The sequence below is a fragment of the Eublepharis macularius genome, chromosome 11, assembly GCF_028583425.1.
Source record: "Eublepharis macularius isolate TG4126 chromosome 11, MPM_Emac_v1.0, whole genome shotgun sequence".
Taxonomy (NCBI): domain Eukaryota; kingdom Metazoa; phylum Chordata; class Lepidosauria; order Squamata; family Eublepharidae; genus Eublepharis; species Eublepharis macularius.
The window spans coordinates 86,355,380-86,377,527 of record NC_072800.1 but is presented as its reverse complement, the minus strand read 5'-3'; the positions used below and the strand labels follow the sequence as shown (position 1 = coordinate 86,377,527).

General features: G+C 46.1%; 1 protein-coding gene across 1 annotated transcript in view; it reads left to right on the top strand.

The window, feature by feature from the left end:
* Positions 1-13,433: 13,433 nt before the first annotated feature.
* The window catches only part of LOC129337362 (sodium channel protein type 5 subunit alpha-like), a 57,875-nt gene continuing 49,160 nt past the window's right edge, over positions 13,434-22,148 (top strand). Inside the window, exons 1-4 of the mRNA XM_054990964.1 lie at positions 13,434-13,676; positions 15,882-16,000; positions 17,939-18,046; positions 20,170-20,298. Of these exons, the coding sequence (XP_054846939.1) occupies positions 13,434-13,676; positions 15,882-16,000; positions 17,939-18,046; positions 20,170-20,298 (599 nt within the window). The remainder of the gene's footprint in view (positions 13,677-15,881; positions 16,001-17,938; positions 18,047-20,169; positions 20,299-22,148) is intronic.

Genomic DNA, 22,148 nt, shown 5'->3' with positions numbered 1-22,148 from the left:
CTCCTCTGGATCTGTAACAGTAAAACATCTCTAGAACAAGCTTTGCCAATCATCCTCTGCGATGCTGACAGCATAGGAGGGTCCACACATCTTGGACCTGATCTGAAACAGCAATGACTGCAGGCAGGTGAGCCTACACTTGTTGGTATTGTCACTGCAGGCCAATTCAAGGCTGAGCAACTCCCTAAAACACTGCTAATATCTCAGGAGCTGATTGGCCCAGCTGGTTCTTGGCCACCATTGGACCTCCAGGGCAGCAGTCTACCAGGAATTTTACTGGGAAGAGAAAGGGACAGCCTGCCCCTGAGGAGGTGAGCTACCGATGACCCATGGGCCAGATCTAATCGTCTGACGGTGCCTGGCTTCCCAGTTGCCAGCTCAGGTTCTCCCTCACCCCCTCCGGGCGTTTTGCCAGAGACATGCAGCAGCAAGAGATAATGTCAGCCAATCATCTCCGAGGACCACCACTGTCGAAACCTTTCATGAAATCTAATGCCAAATTACAGGGTAATCATCTCATCATGCCAGCTGCCTCCCTCCTCTAAGAGCTTTTCCCACTGAAAAAACATCACAAAATAAGCATCTGTCATCCTGTAAAATGAGACATAGACATAAAGGAGGAAGTTGATAAGGTTTTTATAACTTTCTGATTCTAGAAAAGATTCCCTAGGACATTTCCTCTCCAGCTCTGTCTGTCTGTCTGTCTGTCTGTCTGTCTCTCTCTCTCTCTCTGTCTCTCTCTGTGTGTGTATGAAATCAGGATAAAATTTGGCAGAACTGCTATTGCACAGAACAGTATGTTCAGCACCATGGACAGCACCTTCCAACTAACACGCCAGGACCAATTGGCCTACAGTCATCCATAAATCTCTGTAATGTCCTTGTATCGCTTTCCAGAGTGAAGCTCCCTCCATCAGATACAAGTAGCTTGACTTTTGAAAACTTGACTCTTGAAAGCTTGTGTGTTATATGTGTAGCACAGTGGTTAAGTGGTTCGGCTGCGAATCAGCACTCCATTGGTTCGAATCCCACCACTGCCATGAGCTCAGTAGGTGGCCTTGGGTAAGCCACTCCTCTCGGCCCCAGCTCCCTAGCTGTATTGTGGGGATAACAATAACACAAACTTGTTCACCGCTCTGGGTAAGGCACTAATCTGTCTAGAAGAGCAGTATATGTGCAGTTATTATTGTTGTTGTTGTTATTATTAATTATATGCGTGTGTCGCTTCCAACCTATGGCGATCCTATGAATGAGAGACCTACTGTAAGGATCTGCCAAGTGACTTTCCAAAGGACTCCACTGTGGTTAGTAAAGCTTTATTGAAAAGTTGCTAGTATCATGATCTTACTGGATTCTTTGTCAGGAATGAGGCACAAGCAAGTATCAAGAACATATATCATTCACAGGCTAGCATTCCCCCCTTCTTCCCTAGAGGCTGGCTAATTCCACTGGAAAACATCTACGCGGGGATGGCTCACCGGGTTTCAAGGTTATGTGGGCTCCTTTCTCAAAGGCTAGGAGCAAGCATAGTCTAGGAGAGAGAATTCCAGGAACAAACAGATCCACATCCCGTGAGAGTGAAGAAACGGCTTACAGCACCCCTTAACTGTAAGAGATGATCAGAATGTCCAGGCCCAGCCCCCAGCCCCCAGGCATGAGTTTGGCAGATGCTGCCAGCATCTGACACCTCCAAAACATCCTATCATTAGCAGACTTGCTCAGATCTTGCAAACTTGCAGACACGGCTTCTCTTATTGAGTCGAGCCCTCTTGTTTTAGGTCTTCCTCTTTTCCTACTGCCTTCCACTTTCCCCAGCATTCATGAGAGTCTTGTCTTCTCATGATGTGACCAAAGTACTATAGCCTCAGTTTTGTCATTTTAGCTTCTAGGGAGAATTCAGGCTTAATTTGATCTAGTACCCACTTATTTGTCTTTTGGGCCGTCCATGATATTCACAAAACTCTCCTTCAGCACCACATTTCAAATGAATCCATTTTCTTCCTGTCAGCTTTCTTCACTGTCCAACTTTCACATCCATACATAGTAATGGGGATTACCATAGTTTGGATTATACCTTGGAAAATCTCATTGGTCTTAAAGGTGTTACTGTCCTCATACTTTGCTATCCTTCTTCCAAGAATCACAAGGAAGTACAGTTCCCTATATGTATGCTGCTTTCTCATCCCATATAAGATTTGTGAGTCAAGTCCTTACTAGAGAGCCAGTTTGATGTAGTGATTAGGAGCGGCAGGACTCTAATCTGGAGAGCCAGGTTTGATTCCCCCCTCTTCCACTTGAAGCCAGCTGGGTGACCTTGGATCAGTCACAGCTCTCTCGGAGCTCTCTCAGTCTCACCCACCTAACAGGGTGTTTATGATAATACCATACTTTGTAAACCACTCTGAGTGGACATTAAATTGTCCTGAACAACAGTATATAAATCAAATGTTGTTAATATTATTAGATAAGAGTGGAGGGCAAAGCAGGACTGTTGCTGCTTCCCCCCCCCAAAGACATGGAATGCTGCCTCAGAGAAGGAACCCTACCATGGCCATTTCCACACGTCCCCCCCTCCGAAAAATGGCACAAAACTTACGGAACAGCGCACCTTCATAGTGCAATTTTCCATCATGAATTTGTTTCGTGGCACGTTTTCTGACATCATTGCTCCATGAAGCAAAGTCATCTCGGGAAATCATGCCATGAAGGTGCGTTGTTCCGTAAGTTTTGTGCCATTTTTCAGGAGGGGGGAGAAGATGTGTGGAAACGGCCCATGTTTCCCATCTGATTTTTCAAAGGCAATATATGCATGTGTGTGCTGTTAATCTGCAACAGACTTATGGTGACCCTAGCAAGGGGCTTTCAAGGCAAGTGAGAAGCAGAGGTGGTTTGCTGTGCCCTCCTCTGCAGCTTCTTCCTTGGTGGTCCCCCATCCAAGCGCCAACCTTGCTTAGCTTCTGAGATCTGTCAAGTTTGGCTGCTTTCCTTCAAAAGCAACCTTCAGCTCCACTTTTTAGGGCAGCTCACAGGGTTATTGAAGATAACGCGGACCGATGTTAGAGCAGTGTCCAGAGCTTTGTCTTTCTGGTGTAGTAATGATGTTATGATCCCCCTCCCCAGTTGTGTGCTTTCTGCAGCCTCTTGTACATGCAGTAGGAGTGATCAGTGCCTGAGAGCCCATTCCATGTCTGGATTGCCCATTGCTGGATTTGGGTCAAAAAGTTCTCAGTTGTGTTAATATGCAGCCATATGGAGCAGGGTTTTTGTCTCCTTTCCTCACCATGGACTAGAAACCAGCTACAAGATAACCTCAATAAGAAGAGCTTGTGTGTAACACACAAGACTGTGGGCCCAACTACACATTACAAGTTACGCATATTCACCATGGGGACCAGCAGCCTTACTGCAGCTGCAAGTTCCCAGGGGCAACTCCATTTAGAAGTGCCGCAGGGGCCCAATTCTGATCAGGATGTTGGTGTGGAGGGCAGGGGTGCCTGCCTTCCATCCTATACCATTTTCTGAGCTGAAATGTTGCTGGAGTGGAGCAAATAATGTTTCCCTGAGGCCATTTCAGCTCAAGAAAACAGTATGGGGGGCAGGAGACCTACTTTCCCCTGCATAGCAGTCCTTATCATACTTGGGTCTTTATAATGCTTTTAAATTTAATTACCACTGACAGCTCACAGCTGCAATATGGCTGCTAGTCCCCTTGGTGAACTCATCTAATTATACATGTGTTGTCCTAACTGAAGATGCAGCATTAAGGTTGCCAGGTCATGCCTGCCAACTGGCAAGAGGGTTCTGGGCAGAGACTTGGGGGAGCACAATATTATCTGCCTTACTATATCACTTCTGTGGAAAGCCTGGAAGTGACACAGGGTAGCTCTAGGAATCACAGGAGACTCTATGGTAAAACCATAGTATCCTGTGATTCCTAGAGCTAACCCTTGTCATTTCTGGTTTTCCCCTGGAAGCTATGTAGTGGCACAGCTGACACCAGCATCCGCCTCCTCACCACTGGCACCCCTAAGCATGACCCTTCCTTTACTGCAGGCAAGGGTAGCGAGCCACATTAGTGGGAGGAGATACTCATAGAAACATTTGCTCAGATCTCCCATCCTGCCACTTTCCAGCACAGCAGTTCATTGGGCCATTCCCTGGCTCTTCCACACCAGTTGTGGAAGTGTGGAGTAGTACAGCTACCTCTTCAACTCTCAGTGGCTGAACTAATTTTAGTTTATAACACATGGCATGAGAAACAAGCAGGGCCACTGGGTCTTTCTTTGCCAGAGTGCCCCCAGGTCAAACTGACTTATGGCAATTCCTGGAAGGGTTTTCATGGCAAGAGACTAACAGAGGAGCTTTGCTATTGCCTGCCTCTGCAACCCTTGTCTTCATTGGAGGTCTCCCATCCAATTACTAACCAAGGCTGACCCTGCTTAGCTTTTGAGATCTGATGAGATCAGGCTCACCTGGGCTATCCAGGTCAAGGCGAAGGGACCAAAGGCACCAGGAAATGGTTTTATACTGTCTTATGTGACTCTCTTCCTGTGTACACTATTGGCATAGAGGTGTGCTAAAAGGGGAATTAAACATGTTTTTATTCTTTTTTCTGGAAATTAAAAAAAAATCTTTAAAAACAAAGTTTTTAGGGCTGCTGGAGTTTGCACTATTTCCATGCCTGGTCCAGGCTAGCCCAATCCCGTCAGATCTCAGAAGCTAAGCAGGGTCAGCTCAGGTTAGTACATAGATGGGAGACCTCCAAGGAAGTCCTAAGTGGCTATCCAGAGGGAGATAATGGCAAATCACTTCTGAATGTCTCTTGCCTTGAAAACCCCAGCAGGGGTTGCCGTAAGTCAGCTGCAACTTGGTGGCACTTGACATACTTCCTATTTCAACCCCTAGACTGCAGCCATGCCAATGCTCAGAGCAAAGCACCATCTTGCCTCTGGCTGAATTTTCAAAATGATATTGTGGCCCTTTTTATGCTGGGCATACTTTGGAAGAAGAACCACTTCTGTTAACTGGCAAGCGTCTGCAACATTTGGCAAAGGATGCAGCTGAGCAATTATCGTATTCCCTGTGTGCCCTGCACACGAGTGATAGCAATCCATATATAATTCATTATTTGCTTTCTTGATACCCCCATCCCACTTATACTGAACAATAAGAACAACAATAAATCTCAAAGCCTGCTTGAGCTGTATTTGGAGTAGAGTATATTCAGGCCTCTGTGCACTTAAAATAAAGTCAAAATAATGGGCCAAGGTAGCCAACTTCTTGGTAGACCTTTCCAGGAAGGTATCAGTAAAGAGGAGCTGAATTTTATTTTTCAAGAATGTTTCCAGGAAGCCGAATCTTGCTCTGATCTCCTTATTTGCTGCCGTCCTGATCTCCAAACAAACAAACAAACAAACAAACAAACAAACAAACAAACAAACAAACAAACAAACAAACAAACAAACAAACTTGGTTCTTTTTCTTTCTGAGAATGGTGGTTCTAGCCAATTGGGGATCACATAGTGAATACTGATGAAATCAGGGCTTTTTTTCAGTGGGAACACGGTGAAACGGAGTTCCAGAACGTCTTGAAAATGGTCACATGGCTGGTGGCCCCGTCCCCTGATCTCCAGACAGAGGGCAGTCTAAACTCCCCTTTGTCTGGAGATCAGGGGACAGGGCCACCAGCCACGTGACCTTTTTCTCTGAGGGCAACCCACTGAGTTCCACCACCTCTTTTCCCAGAAAAAAAGCCCTGGATGAAATCAAGATGTTATATAACCAGTCAGCTTTGGCTATGAGATGTCAGCTAAGGGCAACACTTCCTACATCAGGATATGACTCCTATTTTGTCCATTTTAGAACAGTACAAGAAAGGTCATCCAATGGAACGGTGCTTTCTGCTCCTGCTGAATATTTTACAATAACGGTAGTCTTCTTTTTACATCAACTTTACTTTCCACCACAGAAAAAGCCCTGCTCTTTATCACTACTAGGGTTTAGGTTGCCACCCCCTTTACCTTCCCTGCTCTTGCGCGTGATCCAAAGGCCTTCCACTGATATCACTTCCAGTTTAAAACAAAAGTGATGGGGGCTTAACAGGGCCAAATTGGCCCTCAAACACAATAACATAATAATCATAACATTCCATTTATATTCTGCCCTTCAGGACAACTTAACACCCACGCAGAGTGGTTTACAAAGTGTGTTATTATTATCGTCATGACAATCACCCTATGAAGTGGGAAGGGCTGAGAGAGCTCTGAGAGAGCTGTGACTGACCCAAGGTCACCCAGCTGGCTTCAAGTGGAGGAGTATGGCATGAAACCCTATTCTCCTGATTAGAGTCCTGCCGCTCTTAACCACTACACCAAACACAGCAAAACTGTTATGTTTGGGACGAGTTTGGCCTTGCTGAACCACTGTTGCTTCTTTTTAAACCAGAAGAGACATCTGTGGAAGTCCTCCGGAGTGAGCAAGCGCCATTTTTTCCCATGCTCTGGGAGCTCCAGCCAGCCTTCCAATGTTTCCCCGGCACTAGCCAACTGAGTGGAGGCGAGGGGTGGCAGGGGGAGTGGGGAATCCCTGTTCCAATTGAAGGGCTGGCAATCCTAACCAGGGTTGTCAACTCCAGGTTGGGAAATTCCTGGAGATCCGAGGGTAGAGCCTGGGGAAGGCAAGATTTGGAGAGGGAAGGGACCACAGTGGGCTATAATATCATAGAGTTCACCCTCCACAGCAGCCATTTTCTCCAGGGGAACTCATCTCTGTCAGCTGGAGCTCAGTTGTAATTCTGAGAGATCTGCAGGCCCCACCTGAATGTTGGAAACCATAATCACTACCAACTTACCTCAGAAGCAAACACTACCCTGACCCTGACTTAGTTCTCTTAGCAATATATGGAGGTCCACTGTCAGTCCCTGGCAGTTAGGTCCCTCAAGTTCTCCACCGTTAACACCCAGGTGTTCCAGTTGAAGCAACTTCATTAGAGATCCATACAGTTCACGGTGTTCACACAAAGGTAGCAATTGGCAGAAGTGACTATTCAGAAAAGGGCACTACTAATTATAGGGAAACTTCCCACCCTTTGGGTCCGTAGACATTCTGGTGCGAAAACCCCAAAGAGTTACATGGGAACTGATTAGTTTAAGCTAGACATAGTACAGAATGAAATCATCCCAGACTCTGAGAAAAGATACATCGCTCACTGCCCACAGCTTGCGTCCAAGGACACTTACCATAGAAGTGAAAGTAAATACTTTCAACAGATAACAGTCAACCCCTACTGGCCCAGTACATTACATGTTAGCAGTTAACACACTCTCAGATGATTTATACAGTATACAGAATACAACCTTAGCAAACCGTTATGATCAGCAAAAAATGCAAAACACATTAATGGCAGGTATGCAGGCATAAGTGACATCCACAGAGAAGACAATTAAATCTTAACCTACTGGTCCCAAGCTAAAATTTAATTAGAGTACCTTTATGACCCTGTAGCTCCAGCCAATGTGCCATTATCCAAGAGGTTCCTCCCCCCCATTCTTTCCTGGTTTTTCTTTCACCCTCAGATTCCTTCTTCTGCCCTTCTTCTCCTTCTTTGGCCTATGTCTGGGCTGTACCACTGAAGGCACAGACTCACCCAGGGAGAATTCCATTCCCTACTCCCTACACTTTGAAAACTAGCTTGTCAAGGAGAAGAGTACTAGCCTCGACATGTTGTTTTCTATGTGCAAGGATTTTTGTTTTCTTTCGCCCCACCTGCCATCTGAAGTGGAACAGCCCATACACAGGTGATTCATCCCAGCAGGGGTTTTTTTTTCTGGGAAAAAAGGTAGCGGAACTCTCAAGAGGGAAATGAGGAAGAAACACACAGGATTCTTTGATATAACATTATTTTCAAGAGGTGCCGGAACTTTGTTCCACCACGTTCCCGCTGAAAAAAAAGCCCTGCACCCCAGTAAGAACTAGTCCCAAGACATGTCGAGCCAATCCAAACATTTTGTGGCCCAAGTTCAAGAGGGTGTAGGAGAAAAGATCTGCAGATTAATTATCAAACTGCAAAGCATGCCCAAGGCTACAGAATCCAGGAAATCATTTTGCAAGAGGCATGCAAAGGCGTCCTATTTAAAAAGCTTGTATTCCAAAGCTTTAAAACAAAGTAACACACACACACCCCACACACACACACAGTCACACACTAGGTACAGCACATCAGTTGTGCTTTATGCTTTTTAGCAAGGAACGTAGCATAGGTAGACGGGGCAGGGGGTTGACTCTTTGAAAGGATTTATATAGCTAGAAATGAGTTTGTATATCTAAGACAATCAGCAATATTGGTCAAAAGACGGACCTGTATTTCGGACTGACACGCACACTGGCACACAGGGCTCAACAGACCCTGAGCACTAGAGGTCCTAGAAATTTCGCCGTGGTACTTAGTATTTTCAACAGTGTCTTTATTATCGCATCTCTCAGCAATACTTAGGGGAAGTACAAAGCTTATTTATAATTGTTCATGATATTAAAATAGTTGCGCGCAAAGTTCTTATCATTGATTCTTTACAACTAAGTTGAACTTTAACACCATTCAAGGATGGCAAATTAATTCGTTTCAGTTGCTTTCTGTATCGATTCCAACATGCAATTAAATGGCGCTCTTTAATGCAATAATGGAATTATATAAACTTGGGGAGAGGTTAGGTGAGAGTTCAGTGAGAGGTTTTTTTGGTTGCGCAGATGACAATCGCAACACATTTGCCATAGCTTTGATAACAGCATGATAAACTGTGAAGCGGTTAAGCTTTGAAATTCCTCTCACTGTAGGGAGGATGGCTCCATATTTATCTTCCCTCCAGGTGCCACAACTTCGTAGAGCATTTTCTTTGGCCAGGTGCAATGCTGTGCCTTTGGCCATTCTACATGGCAGATTTAACAGGATAACCTATTCAGCTAGATGCTGTTTATGTGAACAAAAATGTGTTGAGTCAATTACACATTTTTTTTGCACTGTCATCTGTACGCTGGTATACGTCAAACATATTTAAAATCTGTTCTAGCTAGTATGATGGATTGCTCTGACTCGCTCAAAGTCTATAGACTGTTGAACGATTCCTTTCCTGATGTCATCGAGAAGGTGGCCAAGTTTCTCCATTCCGATTTGAAGTTGCATCAAAGGATATCACAGAAATAAGCTGTAATTGTATTTATGTTTTTCTTTTTTTGTAAGTGGATAACTTGAATTGGTGATACAGGCCAATAAAGGCCAACTTGAACTTGAACTTGGTTAGGGTTAGGTTTTGTGGTAGCCGTCATTAGAAAATGTGGTCATTAAAATATGAGCCTCTGAGGGCTAAAAAATGAGTGGCTCCTAAATTTGGGGGTGGCCTCCATCGCAAAGAAAACTGGTCATGGCCTGTTTTGTACAGCATCGCTCCAATACTAATTGTCAGTTGCTGTAGGCTACAACCGTCACGCGTGATTTCGAGTGAACTGGAAACAATCCAGGTCACTCTTTCTTCCAGGAAGCTTTTTGGTTTAACCTTTATCCCTCATCTTCTGCTGAAGCAAAGCTTGAGGAAGTCTAACCACAAATGTGCATATTCAGTTCTGTTAACCAGGCCTCCTCTTTCCCCACAGTCAATATAAAATTTGCAATCTCCTTGGGGCAGAGACTTACCTTTTTTAGTTTGGCTTATGGGTCTGTTTCCCTAACCTCGATTGCAGAAGCTAAGCTAAGTAGGAAGGCTAGGATTGCAGCACAGAGACAGGCAATGGCAAACCACCTCTGAATGTGTCTTGCCTTGAAAACGCCACAGGATCACATAAGACAGCTGTGACTTGACTGCAAAAAAGAGTACTATTTATTATGGTCATTATAAATATACTTGTTGATGTTAATGTTGCTTTCTGAAGTGCCACCTACCTTGCTGGGGAGATATACATAATATATTTGGTTTCCTCCATCCCTTACTCATCCAGAAGGGTCACATGGCTTTCTGGGTCACTAGTGGACCTGCCATAAACCTCCCTCTTGGCACTCCAGCCTGCCCGTGCCCAGGGCTGACCAAGAGGGTGTGGTTTATGTTCTTTAAAAAAACATTTAAAATACCTTTCCCCAAACCTCGCAGGACTGGGACTTAATCTTTTAGTAGAAAATGCCACCACCAAGAGAACCCTTTCTCCCTTTCTGCTCCCCCCCAACACTCTGGGACCCCAGGAGAATTTCGGGGTGGGCTTGAGTGAGAGAAATAATGGTTTGTGCTGCCCTCTTCAGCTTCTTTTTTCTGATCTCATTTGGTTCTCAGCTGGTGTTGTCCCTTCAGCACCAGGCTGAAGCTGGGGTGAAAAGTCTGGGCTGCGTAGGTGAGCTTTTTAGCGGGCACTTCAGACTCAAGATTATTAAGAGAATCAGTCTTTAATAACTATGCATCAGTCCTAATACAGATAACTGGGAAACGATCAGAGGACAGATCACTGGAGGCGGATCGCTAGGCAAAAGAACCAAACGTTATAATGCTACCTACTTCTGCACTTACAGTAGAAGGACTTCTATGTTCCGCTCAAGTTAAGCAGCCTAGCCTGGCAAGTTTGCCAGTGGGGTGTAGTGGTTAAGAGCATCAGGACTCTAATCTGGAGAGCCAGCTTTGATTTCCCACTCCTCCGCTTGAAGCCAGCTGGGTGACCTTGGGTCAGTCACAGCTCTCTCAGAGCTCTCTCAGCCCCACCCACCTCACAGGGAGATTGTCATGTGGATAATAATAACACACTTTGTAAACCGCTCTGAGTGGGCATTAAGTTGTCCTGAAGGGCGGTATATAAATCAAATGTTATTATTATATTACTTAGATATCGGCGCCTTGACACAGAATTGCCATCAAGGAGGACAGTTTTATCAATTCTCCTGCAGCCTGGGAGAATCCTTGTTAACTCAATCAAATTTGGGGTGGGCAGGCTCAATGTTTTCCCACCAAGCCTGCTCTTGACCAATCACTTCAAAAGTTTGGATAACGATTTTCGGGTGCCGAGATGGGAAATTAAAACATATCCATCTTGGCCCCTCTGCCAGCTGAGCTGAATGGTGGAATATGAGGGATGTGGGGGGCATCTATTCCTTTTTTTTTTTATAATAGTTTTTTTATTTTCAATATCTAACATACAACTACTACATACATACATACCCTACAAAACAGTAACTACAAAAGACTACAATAGCACAAGGGGTAGGAAAGAAGAGAGAAAAAAGAGAGAGGGAGGGAGGGGTGGAGAAAAGGGGAAGGTACCCTACAAACACTAAACACTAAACACTACATTTCTGTTTTCCCTTCATACTGCCATTATTCAAAAGTTAAAGCTTTATATTATATTGATGGAGTGGTTGACCTTACTAAATGCAAATTACAATTTAATTTCAAGTTAGATTTTTCTTCCCCTCCTGGGTCCCGGACGGAGTTCTCTCTGCGCAACTGCAGCCGCAGTGCTCGTTTCCTCCCCCTCCCCCTCAGGCTTCTCCTTTTCGTCTAGCTTGGTGCACTGGAATTCTGGGTTCCTGTCCTCAAAATCCCTTAGTTGATCTTCTGATAATATCTTAAAGGCTTGATCTTTATGGGTGAACCAGATTCCTTCTGGAAATAACCATTTGTACTTTATTCCACGTTCTCTCAGAAGAGCTGCGAACTTTTTATACTTAAAACGTCTTTTCCGGACTAGAAATGGGACGTCTTTCAATATCTTAATTTTATTGCCCAAAAAGTCCAAATCCGCATTATATGAATTGTATAGGATAGTGTCCCGGATCCTCTTAGATGAAAAATCGATGATGATCTCACGCGGCAACTGACGCTTCATGGGGGGCATCTATTCCATTTCCAGTGCTACACTTGTCTCCTTTCCCTCCTGGATGGGCTTTAGGATTTTTCTTGCCTCCATGTCACAAACAAGCCTGTGCTATTCTAGGGCTCTTTTCATCTTGTTATAAATGTCTCCGGCTGTATTGTGGGGATCAGGGCTCATTTCGAGGGCGAACGCGCAGGAATGCAGTTCCGGTAGTTCCCCAAAGAGGTCACATGACAGGTGGCCCTGCCCACCTGACTCTCGGCCATTTGGGCCCATTTCGGCCTGGATTGAGGCCGAAACGGCCCGTATCGGGCCTCTGATAGGTGGTGGATCACTCTCCTGCTCAGCAGCGGCCCGATCCTGACCATTTTTGGCCCCTTTTCGGCCATTTTCAGCCCCTTTTTGCCATTTTGGGCCCAACTTGGCCCTGAACAGCCAGGATTGGGTCCAAAACAGCCAGGATAGGTGATGTCAGGGGGTGCGGCATATGCAAATCAGTTATGCTAATGACATACTTCTAGTGATGTCAAGGGGTGTGGCGTAGGCTAATGAGTTATGCTAATGAGTTATTCTAATGAGTTCCTCCAGCTCTTTTTCTACTAAATGACCCCTGGTGGGGATAATGATAATACTAACGTGTTCACCGCTCTGGGTGAGGCACTAATCTCTCTAGAAGAGCGGTATATAAGCTCTGTTGTTGTTGTTGTTGTTGTTGTTGTTGTTATGACAGAGTCAACCAAGTTCCTTGCAGCCATTGCTATTTAGTTGCTTTGGGAATATGGTGGAAAGGGCTCCAGCATATCTCAGCATCCAGTTAATTCTGTGAACTGAAAAACTTCACAAGTCATTTGGGCTGCTTGAATCAGCGAAAAAGAATCTGGACCTGATGGTAACAGTATCAGAAAGTTTCAGGTGGGTGGCCATATTGGTCTGCAGTAGAACAGCAAGATTTTGAGTCCAGTGGCAGCTCAGAGACCAACAGGGTAGGAGCTTTCAAGAGCCAGAAAGGATAATAAAGGCAGGACACCTGAATAGATTTAATAAGTATAATAATCAACTAAAGATTTAGCCGTAGATTAAACTCCCAATTAATAGGCCGTAGGGCTATATTTGAATGACATACATTCTGTGTAGAGCGTATGGACATAACCATTTCTTTCGCCCTATGTTAAATGGGAAGAAAGGTATTTTCCTTCAAGCTTGTATTTAAAGATTGAAAATATTTCTTTGCTTCTTCCGCAAGTTAATTATGCATCATGTGATAAAATATTAAGGGAGATGTTTCCTTTTAACAATGACAAGTTGCTTTTGTTTATTAAATCATAAGGGAACGTACACTACAGAGAAATTAGGTCCTTATACCACATAAACAAAAATTTTGCTGCAACAGATGAATTCAGCTACCCCTCTGGAAAAATTGAACCGTTTCCTGTATATTTACTTTTTAAAAATAAATATTCTTATTGAGTAATTTCCTATTTCTTCTTTCCTGGTCCCTGTTAAGTGAATCTTGCAGGCACCAGACTTTGATATACTTCTACAGCGAGTTCTCCAGTGAAGGGTAAATTCTGCTCACGGGAAGAAGCGATGCCAAGATGGCCGACTTCGTCTTGCTGGGTGCTAACAACTTCCGCCCGTTCACTCGAGAATCTTTGGCTGCCATTGAGAAACGCATTGCGGCCAAGAAAGAAAGCAAAGACCCGCCCCCTGAAGAGAAGCCCCGCCCTCAGCTTGACCTTCAGGCATTCCAGAAGCTGCCTGCCCTCTATGGAAATCCTCCTTCAGAGCTCATTGCAGAGCCCTTGGAAGATCTTGATCCGTACTACCACGATCACAAGGTGAAGCCTTTTGCAATTAGTTTGGTTCATTAGTATTGGTCAAGAAAGCAAAAGTTATCTTTATTTGAACATGTGAAGCTGCTTTATACTGAGAGCCAAACTACAAGTGACGCCTGACACAGGTTGAACACTTGCCAGCTTCCCTCAAGTTTTGGCGGGAAATGTAGGCAGCTTGGCGGAATGTTGGACAAGTGACAGTTGAAAAGTCCATTGGACGGCAGTCGGAGAGCCGATCTGCAAGACCAGGATGCCTACATTCCCCATCAAAACTTGAGGGAAGCTGACAAGTGTCCAACTAGTGTCAGGCATCACTTGTAGTTTGGCTCTCAGCGAAACCCTTGGTCAAAGGAGATTACTAGTATCTTCTCTGACAGGTGGCAGCTCTCAGGGTCCCAGGTGCAGGTCTTTCAAATCACCTACTCTCTGACCCTTTTAACTGGCAGTGCCGAGGACTGACTCTGGTACTTTCTGAAAGCCAATGAGATCATCTAACACCGAGCCCCAGACCCTCCTGCAGATATCTCCCTTATTTATTGGACTTTTGTGAAATGGAGGAAGTGATACCATTTATTCCTTTAATATGTTTTACACTCCTCACCTCTTGGAGAGTCAAGGTGTTTCAGGGGCATCCTTTACCTGAGTTTTGGACATTTTTGTAGCATTCGCATTATTTACAAACATGTGGAGGCAAACAGGCACGCTGTCTAATATGAGCTCTCCAGAGAGAGAGAGAGAGGGGGGGGGAGATACAACACCCCTATCTCCCTTCATCATGGAGGGCTGGGGGGAGGGTTGCCAGCCTCCAGGTGGTGGTTTGAGATCTCCTGGAATTATAGCTGGAGATCTCCTGGAATCCTGGAATTACAACTGATCTCCAGATGAAAGAGATCAGTTCCCCTGGAGAAAATGGCTGCCTTGGAAGGTGGACTCTATGGAATTATAGCTAGCTGAAGCCCTGCCCCTCCTCAAACCCTACCCTCTCCAAGCTCCACCCCTCCAGGAATTTCCCAACTAACAACAACATTTGATTTATATACCGCCCTTCAGGACAAGTTAACACCCACTCAAAGCCGTTTACAAAGTATGTTGTTATTCTCTTCACAACAATCACCCTGTGAGGTGGGTGGGACTGAGAGAGCTCCAAGAGAGCTGTGATTGACCCAAGGTCACCCAACACATACTCTCTCTCTCAAGCTACTTGACCCAGGGCTGGCCATTGAGGCAAGCCCGGCGACCGCCTCCAGCGCTGAGGTGCCAGAGAGGGCGCTGGGGCCGGGGGCAGTGGCACGCATTGTGAAGCTGGTGGCAACAGCGTGCGGGCGGCTGACCGAGAGGGATGGGAAGCTGCCCATGTGCTGCCCCAGCCGCCTGCCATGCCTGGCCCGCAGCTACTGCAGCCTCCCAGCTCTCCCACCGCTGCTGCCGCCACCAACAGGAGCAGCAGCCACGGGCCAGGCACAGCAGGCATCCTGGGTAGCGCACGGAGCAATGGAGTGGGAGGGCTGGGAGGATGCACGCGCACCTCACCCACTCACCGTGCCTGGCTGGGCTGGCAGCCTCCCAGACCTCCTGCCCAGCTGCCCGCTGCCCCGTAGTCCGGGTGCGCATGCACGTGGGGCCAGGAGTAGTCCTGAAGCTGCCCTCCCACCCAGCCTCAGGCACCAGAAACCCTGGCGCCAGACCTGACTTGACCTCTTAGGGGTTTTTTTTAAGTACAAAATGCAGAAGGGTAGAAAGAAACCCCCTAAGGAACTTGATGTAATGACAGAGAAGAATATGTTAAATAGTACGTAAAGAGGTAATTTTATTATGTTTGATTGGCTTCACTGATGTCATCGTTTTCCCTTTTAGTATGTTATATATCTGTGTTTCCATATGGTGTTCATATCTAGTGACACGTCAGAGGATGCAGGGATGTCTAGTGTCGACATGTGCATGAAGGAGTTTCCCTGTGAAACATTTTTTGCAGGGGAGAGTGTGTGTCTGTGCATGTGAGCGTGCAAATCTGGCATATCGGAGGGCAGGAAACTGTTAAGACTCCAGGGGGTGAGGGATTTAAAGCCCGAGAGTGACAAGAGCTGAGGGCTTGAATATGAAGCCCGATGAAGTTGGACTGAAATCTGTTCTGGGAAGCCACAGTAGACTGGGAAGCAGAATGCACTAACTGATGTTAGATTGCTCTAAAGCAATCTATTTTCTCTATAGACGTTTTTGGTGCTGAACAAAGGGAAAACCATCTTCCGGTTTACCGCCACACGTGCTTTGTACGTCTTCAGCCCTTTTCATTCACTCCGACGGAAGGTGATCAAAGTTTTGGTACATCCATATCCTTTACACTGAGAACATCCGAAGAGTTCTGCGGATCAGCCCAGGCGTCATTCGAGTTTAGCCTCCTGCTTCCATCAGCATCCAAACAAAAGCTTCTGGGCGTGAAGACAAAGGCTTTCCCACTGGTGTTGGTCCACAGCCTCTGTAATTCAGGGGCATGTTGCTTCTCAACATGCAGGTTTTTTTTTTTCGCACGAGTAATAGTCGATAGACCTGTTTGTGATTAAAGTTCCTCTTTAAAGCCACCGAGTTAGACATTTAAAGCCAGCTTTAAATTTAAATTTGGACGTTATGCGAAGTAACACTTCACTGTGCCCTGAATGTACTGCCAATCAATTTCATCGGATAATCCTGAGTTTGAGGGCTGTGACACATTCCCAATGTCACATTTGTGTCATTTGAGCCAGCACGGTAGAGTGTTTAGAGTGTGAGGCGACAATCTGTGAGACCCACGTTCCAATCCCCACTCTGCCACATAAACTTGCCAGGGGGCCTTGGGCCAGTCACACACTCTTGGCCTAACCTACCTCACAGGGTTGCTGTGAGGATAAAATGAAGGTGACGAGAATGATGAAAGCCCTTTTGTGTCCCCATCGGGGAGGAAGGTGAGGCATAAATGAAGTAAATAAATATATATATTTAAGTGCTATGCTAGTACCCACTCTCCAGAATGAGCCAACTGATGGTTGCCAGATGGAGAGCCTTTCCAAACGGCGTGCCAGAGAGAGGAAAAGATACACCGTGTTCTAAGGTGGATAACATTTAGCATTTGCTTGTTCGTTTTGGACTACTTTAGAGAGGACAAAGTGAAGAGGAGAAGAGGAGAAGAACAAGGGAAAGGGGGAGGAGACAGAGAGAGGAGGGAGGCCCACGTATCATATACAACGTTAAAGTCAGATCTTATGTTGCAAGCAAGGGGTTCAAGACCCAAATTTCTAAATTTCTAATGGCCTTCTTTGCCCCCTGCTCACTGAACCGCACCAAATAATTATAGTTTAAATGAGAACATCATCTGATATGGAATTCTGCCAGACAGAGTTATCTGTTTACTGAAGGCATTTCTATCCTGCACTCTCAATTAAACCTCACGTGACTTACAGACAATTTCCAAGCAGGGGCTACTCAGGGCTGCTGGGATGCCGTCAGCTGATTCCCAGCTATGACCAGGCGAGCAGCTGATTCCCAGCTATGACCAGGCGAGCAGCATCCTGGTAAACGAGAAGCGTTACAAGAAGCTTGAGGAAGCTGCGTTTTCCGAGGGTTGCCAACCTTCAGGGGGAGCCTGGACATCTCCCAAACGATCTCTAGACTACGGAGATCGGACCCCCTGAAGAAATTGGCAGCTTTGGGGGTTGACTCTATGCAGGGCTTTTTTTCTGGGGAAAGAGGTGGTGGAACTCAGTGGGTTGCCACGAAAAGGGTCACATGGCTGGTGGCCCCGCCCCCTGATCTCCAGACAGAGGGGAGTTTAGATTGCCCTCCGCGCTGCGGCGCGGAGGGCAATCTCAACTCCCCTCTGTCTGGAGATCAGGGGGCGGGGCCACCAGTCATGTGACCATTTTCAAGAGGTGCCAGAACTCCGTTCCACCGCATTCCAGCTGAAAAAAAGCCCTCACTCTATGGCATTATTCCCTCCTGAGGTCCCCCACTTCTCCAAACTCTTCCCTTCTCACACTCCACACTCAATCTCCAGGAATTTTCCAACACAGAGTTTGCAACCCTCTGCCTGTAGCATCTGGTGCACACATTTGTCCTTGCAATGAACATACAGGATTGCCCCACTGGCATAAATGTGATTATTTTGTGGATTACATTTGCGCTATACGGGCAGCCAATACCAAATCAGAATGAGAAGAACCAGAGAATAAAAATCTATGGCAAATCTAACTGAAGGTTTTGCAAAAATGTTGCTCTCCTTAACTCCTGTTACTTACATTGTTCACTATGTTTATCATGGTTACAATTTTAACCAATTGTGTCTTCATGGCTCTTTCGGAATCTCCAGAAAAAACAGAAGAATCTCGGTGGTCTAAGTATGTGGAGTAAGTATTTCTGTTGATGGTATCTTTTGTTTCCTCTCTTCTCTGGCTCTTCAGATATATTATTTGAGAGATACAGCATATAATCCTAATATAGTGGGATGAACATGTGACCTGCCCCATGCAAAGCACGTGGTCTGCTAATGAGGTCCCCCCCCTGGGGTTTTGTGCACTTTTGTCACAAGATCAAGATGGGTAGCTGTGTTAGTCTGTCTGTAGCAGTAGAAAAGAGCAAGAGTCCAGTAGCACCTATAAGACTAACAAAATTTGTGGAAGGGTGTGAGCTTTTGTGAGTCACAGCTCACTTCTTCAGAGTGAGCTGTAACTCATAAAAGCTCATAAAGGTAAAGGTAGTCCCCTGTGCAGGCACCGAGTCATTACTGACCCATGGGGGGACATCGGATTACAACATTTTCTTGGCAGACTTTTTGTTACGGGGTGGTTTGCCATTGCCTTCCCCAGTCATCTACACTTAACCCCCAGGAAACTGGGTACTCATTTTACCGACCTCGGAAGGATGGAAGGCTGAGTCAACCTTGAGCCGGCTACCTGAACCCAGCTTCCGCCAGGATTGAACTCAGGTTGTGAGCAGAGCTTGGGCTGCAGTATTGCAGCTTACCACTCTGCACCACTGGGCTCACAGCTCACTTCTTGAAAATGAGCTGTGACTCATAAAAGCTCATACTCTACCACAAATTTTATTAGTCTTATAGGTGCTACTGGACTCTTGCTCTTTTTGTGGCAAAAAGAGCCATATGGTGTTCTCACCATGGAGGCAGATGTTAGAGACAACTGACCTCCATTTTGGTAAATAATGATCTGTTTTGCAGTTTACGAAGTCAGTATTCTGATTATAGAATTTTTAGTTCATTGATTTTATAGCAGTCCTGATTACACAATGGGACTGTATAGAATTTAATGCCTTGGCTTAAGCCAGTGTGGTGTAGTGGATAGAGTATAGGACTAAAATCTGGGGGACCCAGGTTTGATTCCCTGGTCTACCATAGGCCAGTCACACCCTATTAGCCTAACCTACCACACAGGGCTGCTGTGAGGATAAAATGGAGGGGTGATGTATGCTGCTTTGGAGAACAATATAAGCTACTTTGGATGCCCAATGGGAAGAAAGGTGGGATATAAATGAAGTAAAATAAAAAAAGAAGTAAAATAAAACTAGAAAATGAATAAAAGCACACTGAAAAGAGAAGGCTATTGTCAGGGCCGGATCAAGGGTTCCCGGCACCCGGGACAACCCAAGTCTGGCTGCCCTTGCGCATTCCCAGCACTGCATGATGATGTCACTTTGTGATGTCATTGCACAGGGCAGGTGTGCTGCCAGTGGAGCAGCGGCAGCGCCGGCGGCTGGGAGGCCGCCCACGCCACTCACCTGCCCCGCTGAGGGGGCAGCCAGCTTGCCGCACGCTCCATGTCCTGCGGGCCAGGCAAATGGCCTGGGCGGCCTCCCAGCCCTCTGTGCCACTCGCTTGCCCAGCAGGACAGGGAGTGCGCAGCAAGTTGGCAGCCCCCTCAGCCAGGCAGGATAATGGCACGGACAGCAGGGAGGCCGCCTGCGCCATTCGCCTGCCCCGCAGGACAGGGAGCATGCAGCAAGCCGGCCACCCCCTCAGTGGGGCAGGCGAGTGGCGTGGGTGGCCTCTCAGCCGCCCGCGCTGCCACCAGCACGTTCCTGGAAGTTAGCAGCTGTGCCCGGCGCCCCCTCTTTGGCGGCACTAGGGGTAGACTACCCCCCCTGCCCCCCCTCAATCTGGCCCTGGCTATTGTACAGCATTTGTGAGAGACAGAGCAGCAGCTTTATTTTAATTTCTGTGTAGAAAACCTTTGAAAAACAATACATTTCAAAACGCACCAGGGATTTTTATACAACTTCCCCCCCCACATTGGACATTTTTACAATGTGTTTTTACCATTTGTAAATCTCTCTTATTACCCATGGCCCCAAACAGAACGGAATCCAATTTCAGCCGCTTGCAAACTCGTTTTCCGTTCTTTTACGGGGCATTGATTTATTCACCTCGGTTTAAAACGGAAGGTTAACCAGATCCATTAGTTGTTTTCCCCTTCCCTTCTGTGTTAACCTGGCTTCTGTGGCTGCTCTTACTCCCCAGGTACACTTTCACAGGCATTTATACTTTTGAATCAATAATCAAAATATTGGCAAGAGGCTTCTGCTTGAACGAGTTTACCTTCCTCCGCGACCCGTGGAACTGGCTGGATTTCAGTGTTATTGTGATGGCGTAAGTGAGCACGCTTGCTTTTCGAAACCTGCCATTCAGCAAGTGAGTCGCAGCTGTTTCCTCTTGGAGATCGGACTGCAGTCACTAAAAAGAGTATTTCAAAATCATCAGTTTTATGTATTTCATGTAATGTAAATGGTATATAAGCAGTTCTTCTTCTCCTGTCTGCAAATAATCCCTTGGCTTTGGTCCTTTTACAGCAGCAAGTACAAGCAGGAAATCAAAAGATACCCACTTTTGCCAAAACTACATCTCCATTGTAGATATGGCTGTTAATCTAGGGTTGCCAACCTCCAGTTAGTAATACCAAAGGAGGGACCATCCTCAACCAGGTCAGCTTGCAGTTTTCATCCGACAGACGTACAGATGGTAATCCAATCCAGATGCCCAAAACTGGGGCCGGCTATCTTACACGCAGATTTTCATCCCACAGACTTCCTCAGGGGCATGCCTGTGGTCCGCCGTGTCCTCATTAATTTAATCCTAGCTCCCAGAGAGCGACGCCGGTGCCAACTACCTGGCGTGAAAGACAGAAAGAAATAAGATATTAGACATTGCAGATAACCCTTTGAACTGACTATACTTACCTTGTATCCTGGAGTCATTACCTGATATGTATTTATAGAATTTGTTATATTGATTTTTGTATGTCTATGAGAATTTGGGCACTTGCAACTTTAAATGGTTGTAGTAAATTTATGATACACTTCTGACCTGGTTGAGGGTGGTCCCTCCTTTGATATTACAGGCTAGTGTCGGGTCTTGCCTTTTGTTTTCATAACCTCCAGTTAGCGGCTGGAGAGCTCCTCACCTGGAATTACATCTGATCTTCAGGCGACAGAAATGGTTCCCCTGAAGAAAATGGTTCCTTTGGTGGCTGGACTCTAGGTCCCTCCACTCCTAACCCCTGCCCTTTCCAAGATCCACCCTCAGAATCTCCAGGGATTTCACAACCTGGATCTGTTGCTAACAACTCTATGCTAACCTCCATCTTGGGCCTGGAGAGCTCATAGTATTACAAATGATCTCCAAAGAAGAAAGTTCAGTTCCCCTAGAAAACATGGCTGCTTTGGAAAGTGGACTCTATGGCATTATATCCTTCCTCTCTCCAAATTCCACCTTTCTCAGGCTCCATTCCCAACTCTCCAGGAATTTCTCAACACGGTGTTGACAGTTCTCCATGGCCCCAAGGTCTTTTGTTTTCGGCCTGGGACAGTTCTCCCAGGCCGAAATTAAAGATGGATGCTTCCTCCAAAACTGCATCTCCATTCTAGAAAAGAACCGCATGCTTTGAATTCCTGGCTGCCAAGCTATGCTGCTTTTCAGGGCTGAGAAACTTTGCTGAGGAAAATGGCAGTGGGAGGTGGAGGGCACTGCAGTCAATTAACGGGCCTCAGCCTGAGGTAAAATAAACCAAAACAAAACCTCCCAATCTTCTGAGTTTAGCCAAAATCGGGATGGGCCAGACTTCCTAGGAGTTGTTCTGAGTAGAGATGGGCATGAACCGGAAAAAACCCAAACCATGTGGTTCGTGGTTTGTCAAATTTCACGAACCACGAACTTTCACGAACCTGCCCCTGGTTCACAAACCGGTTCATTTGGTTCATGAAAACGTCACATCCAGGTCAGAAAATCATCACTTCCAGGTCACCAGAAGGTCACTTCCAGGCCAGCAGAAGTTCACTTCTGGGTCAGCAGAAGGTCTGCAGGAAGTCCATCCCCTGTTGCCTAGGAAACTGATTGATTGGCACCAGGCTGTCTGCAGTGACAAACCAAAAAACGAACCAAATGAACCAGATAACCAAATGAACCAGATAACCCCAGGCCCCAGCTGAAGGATGGCAGCCTGA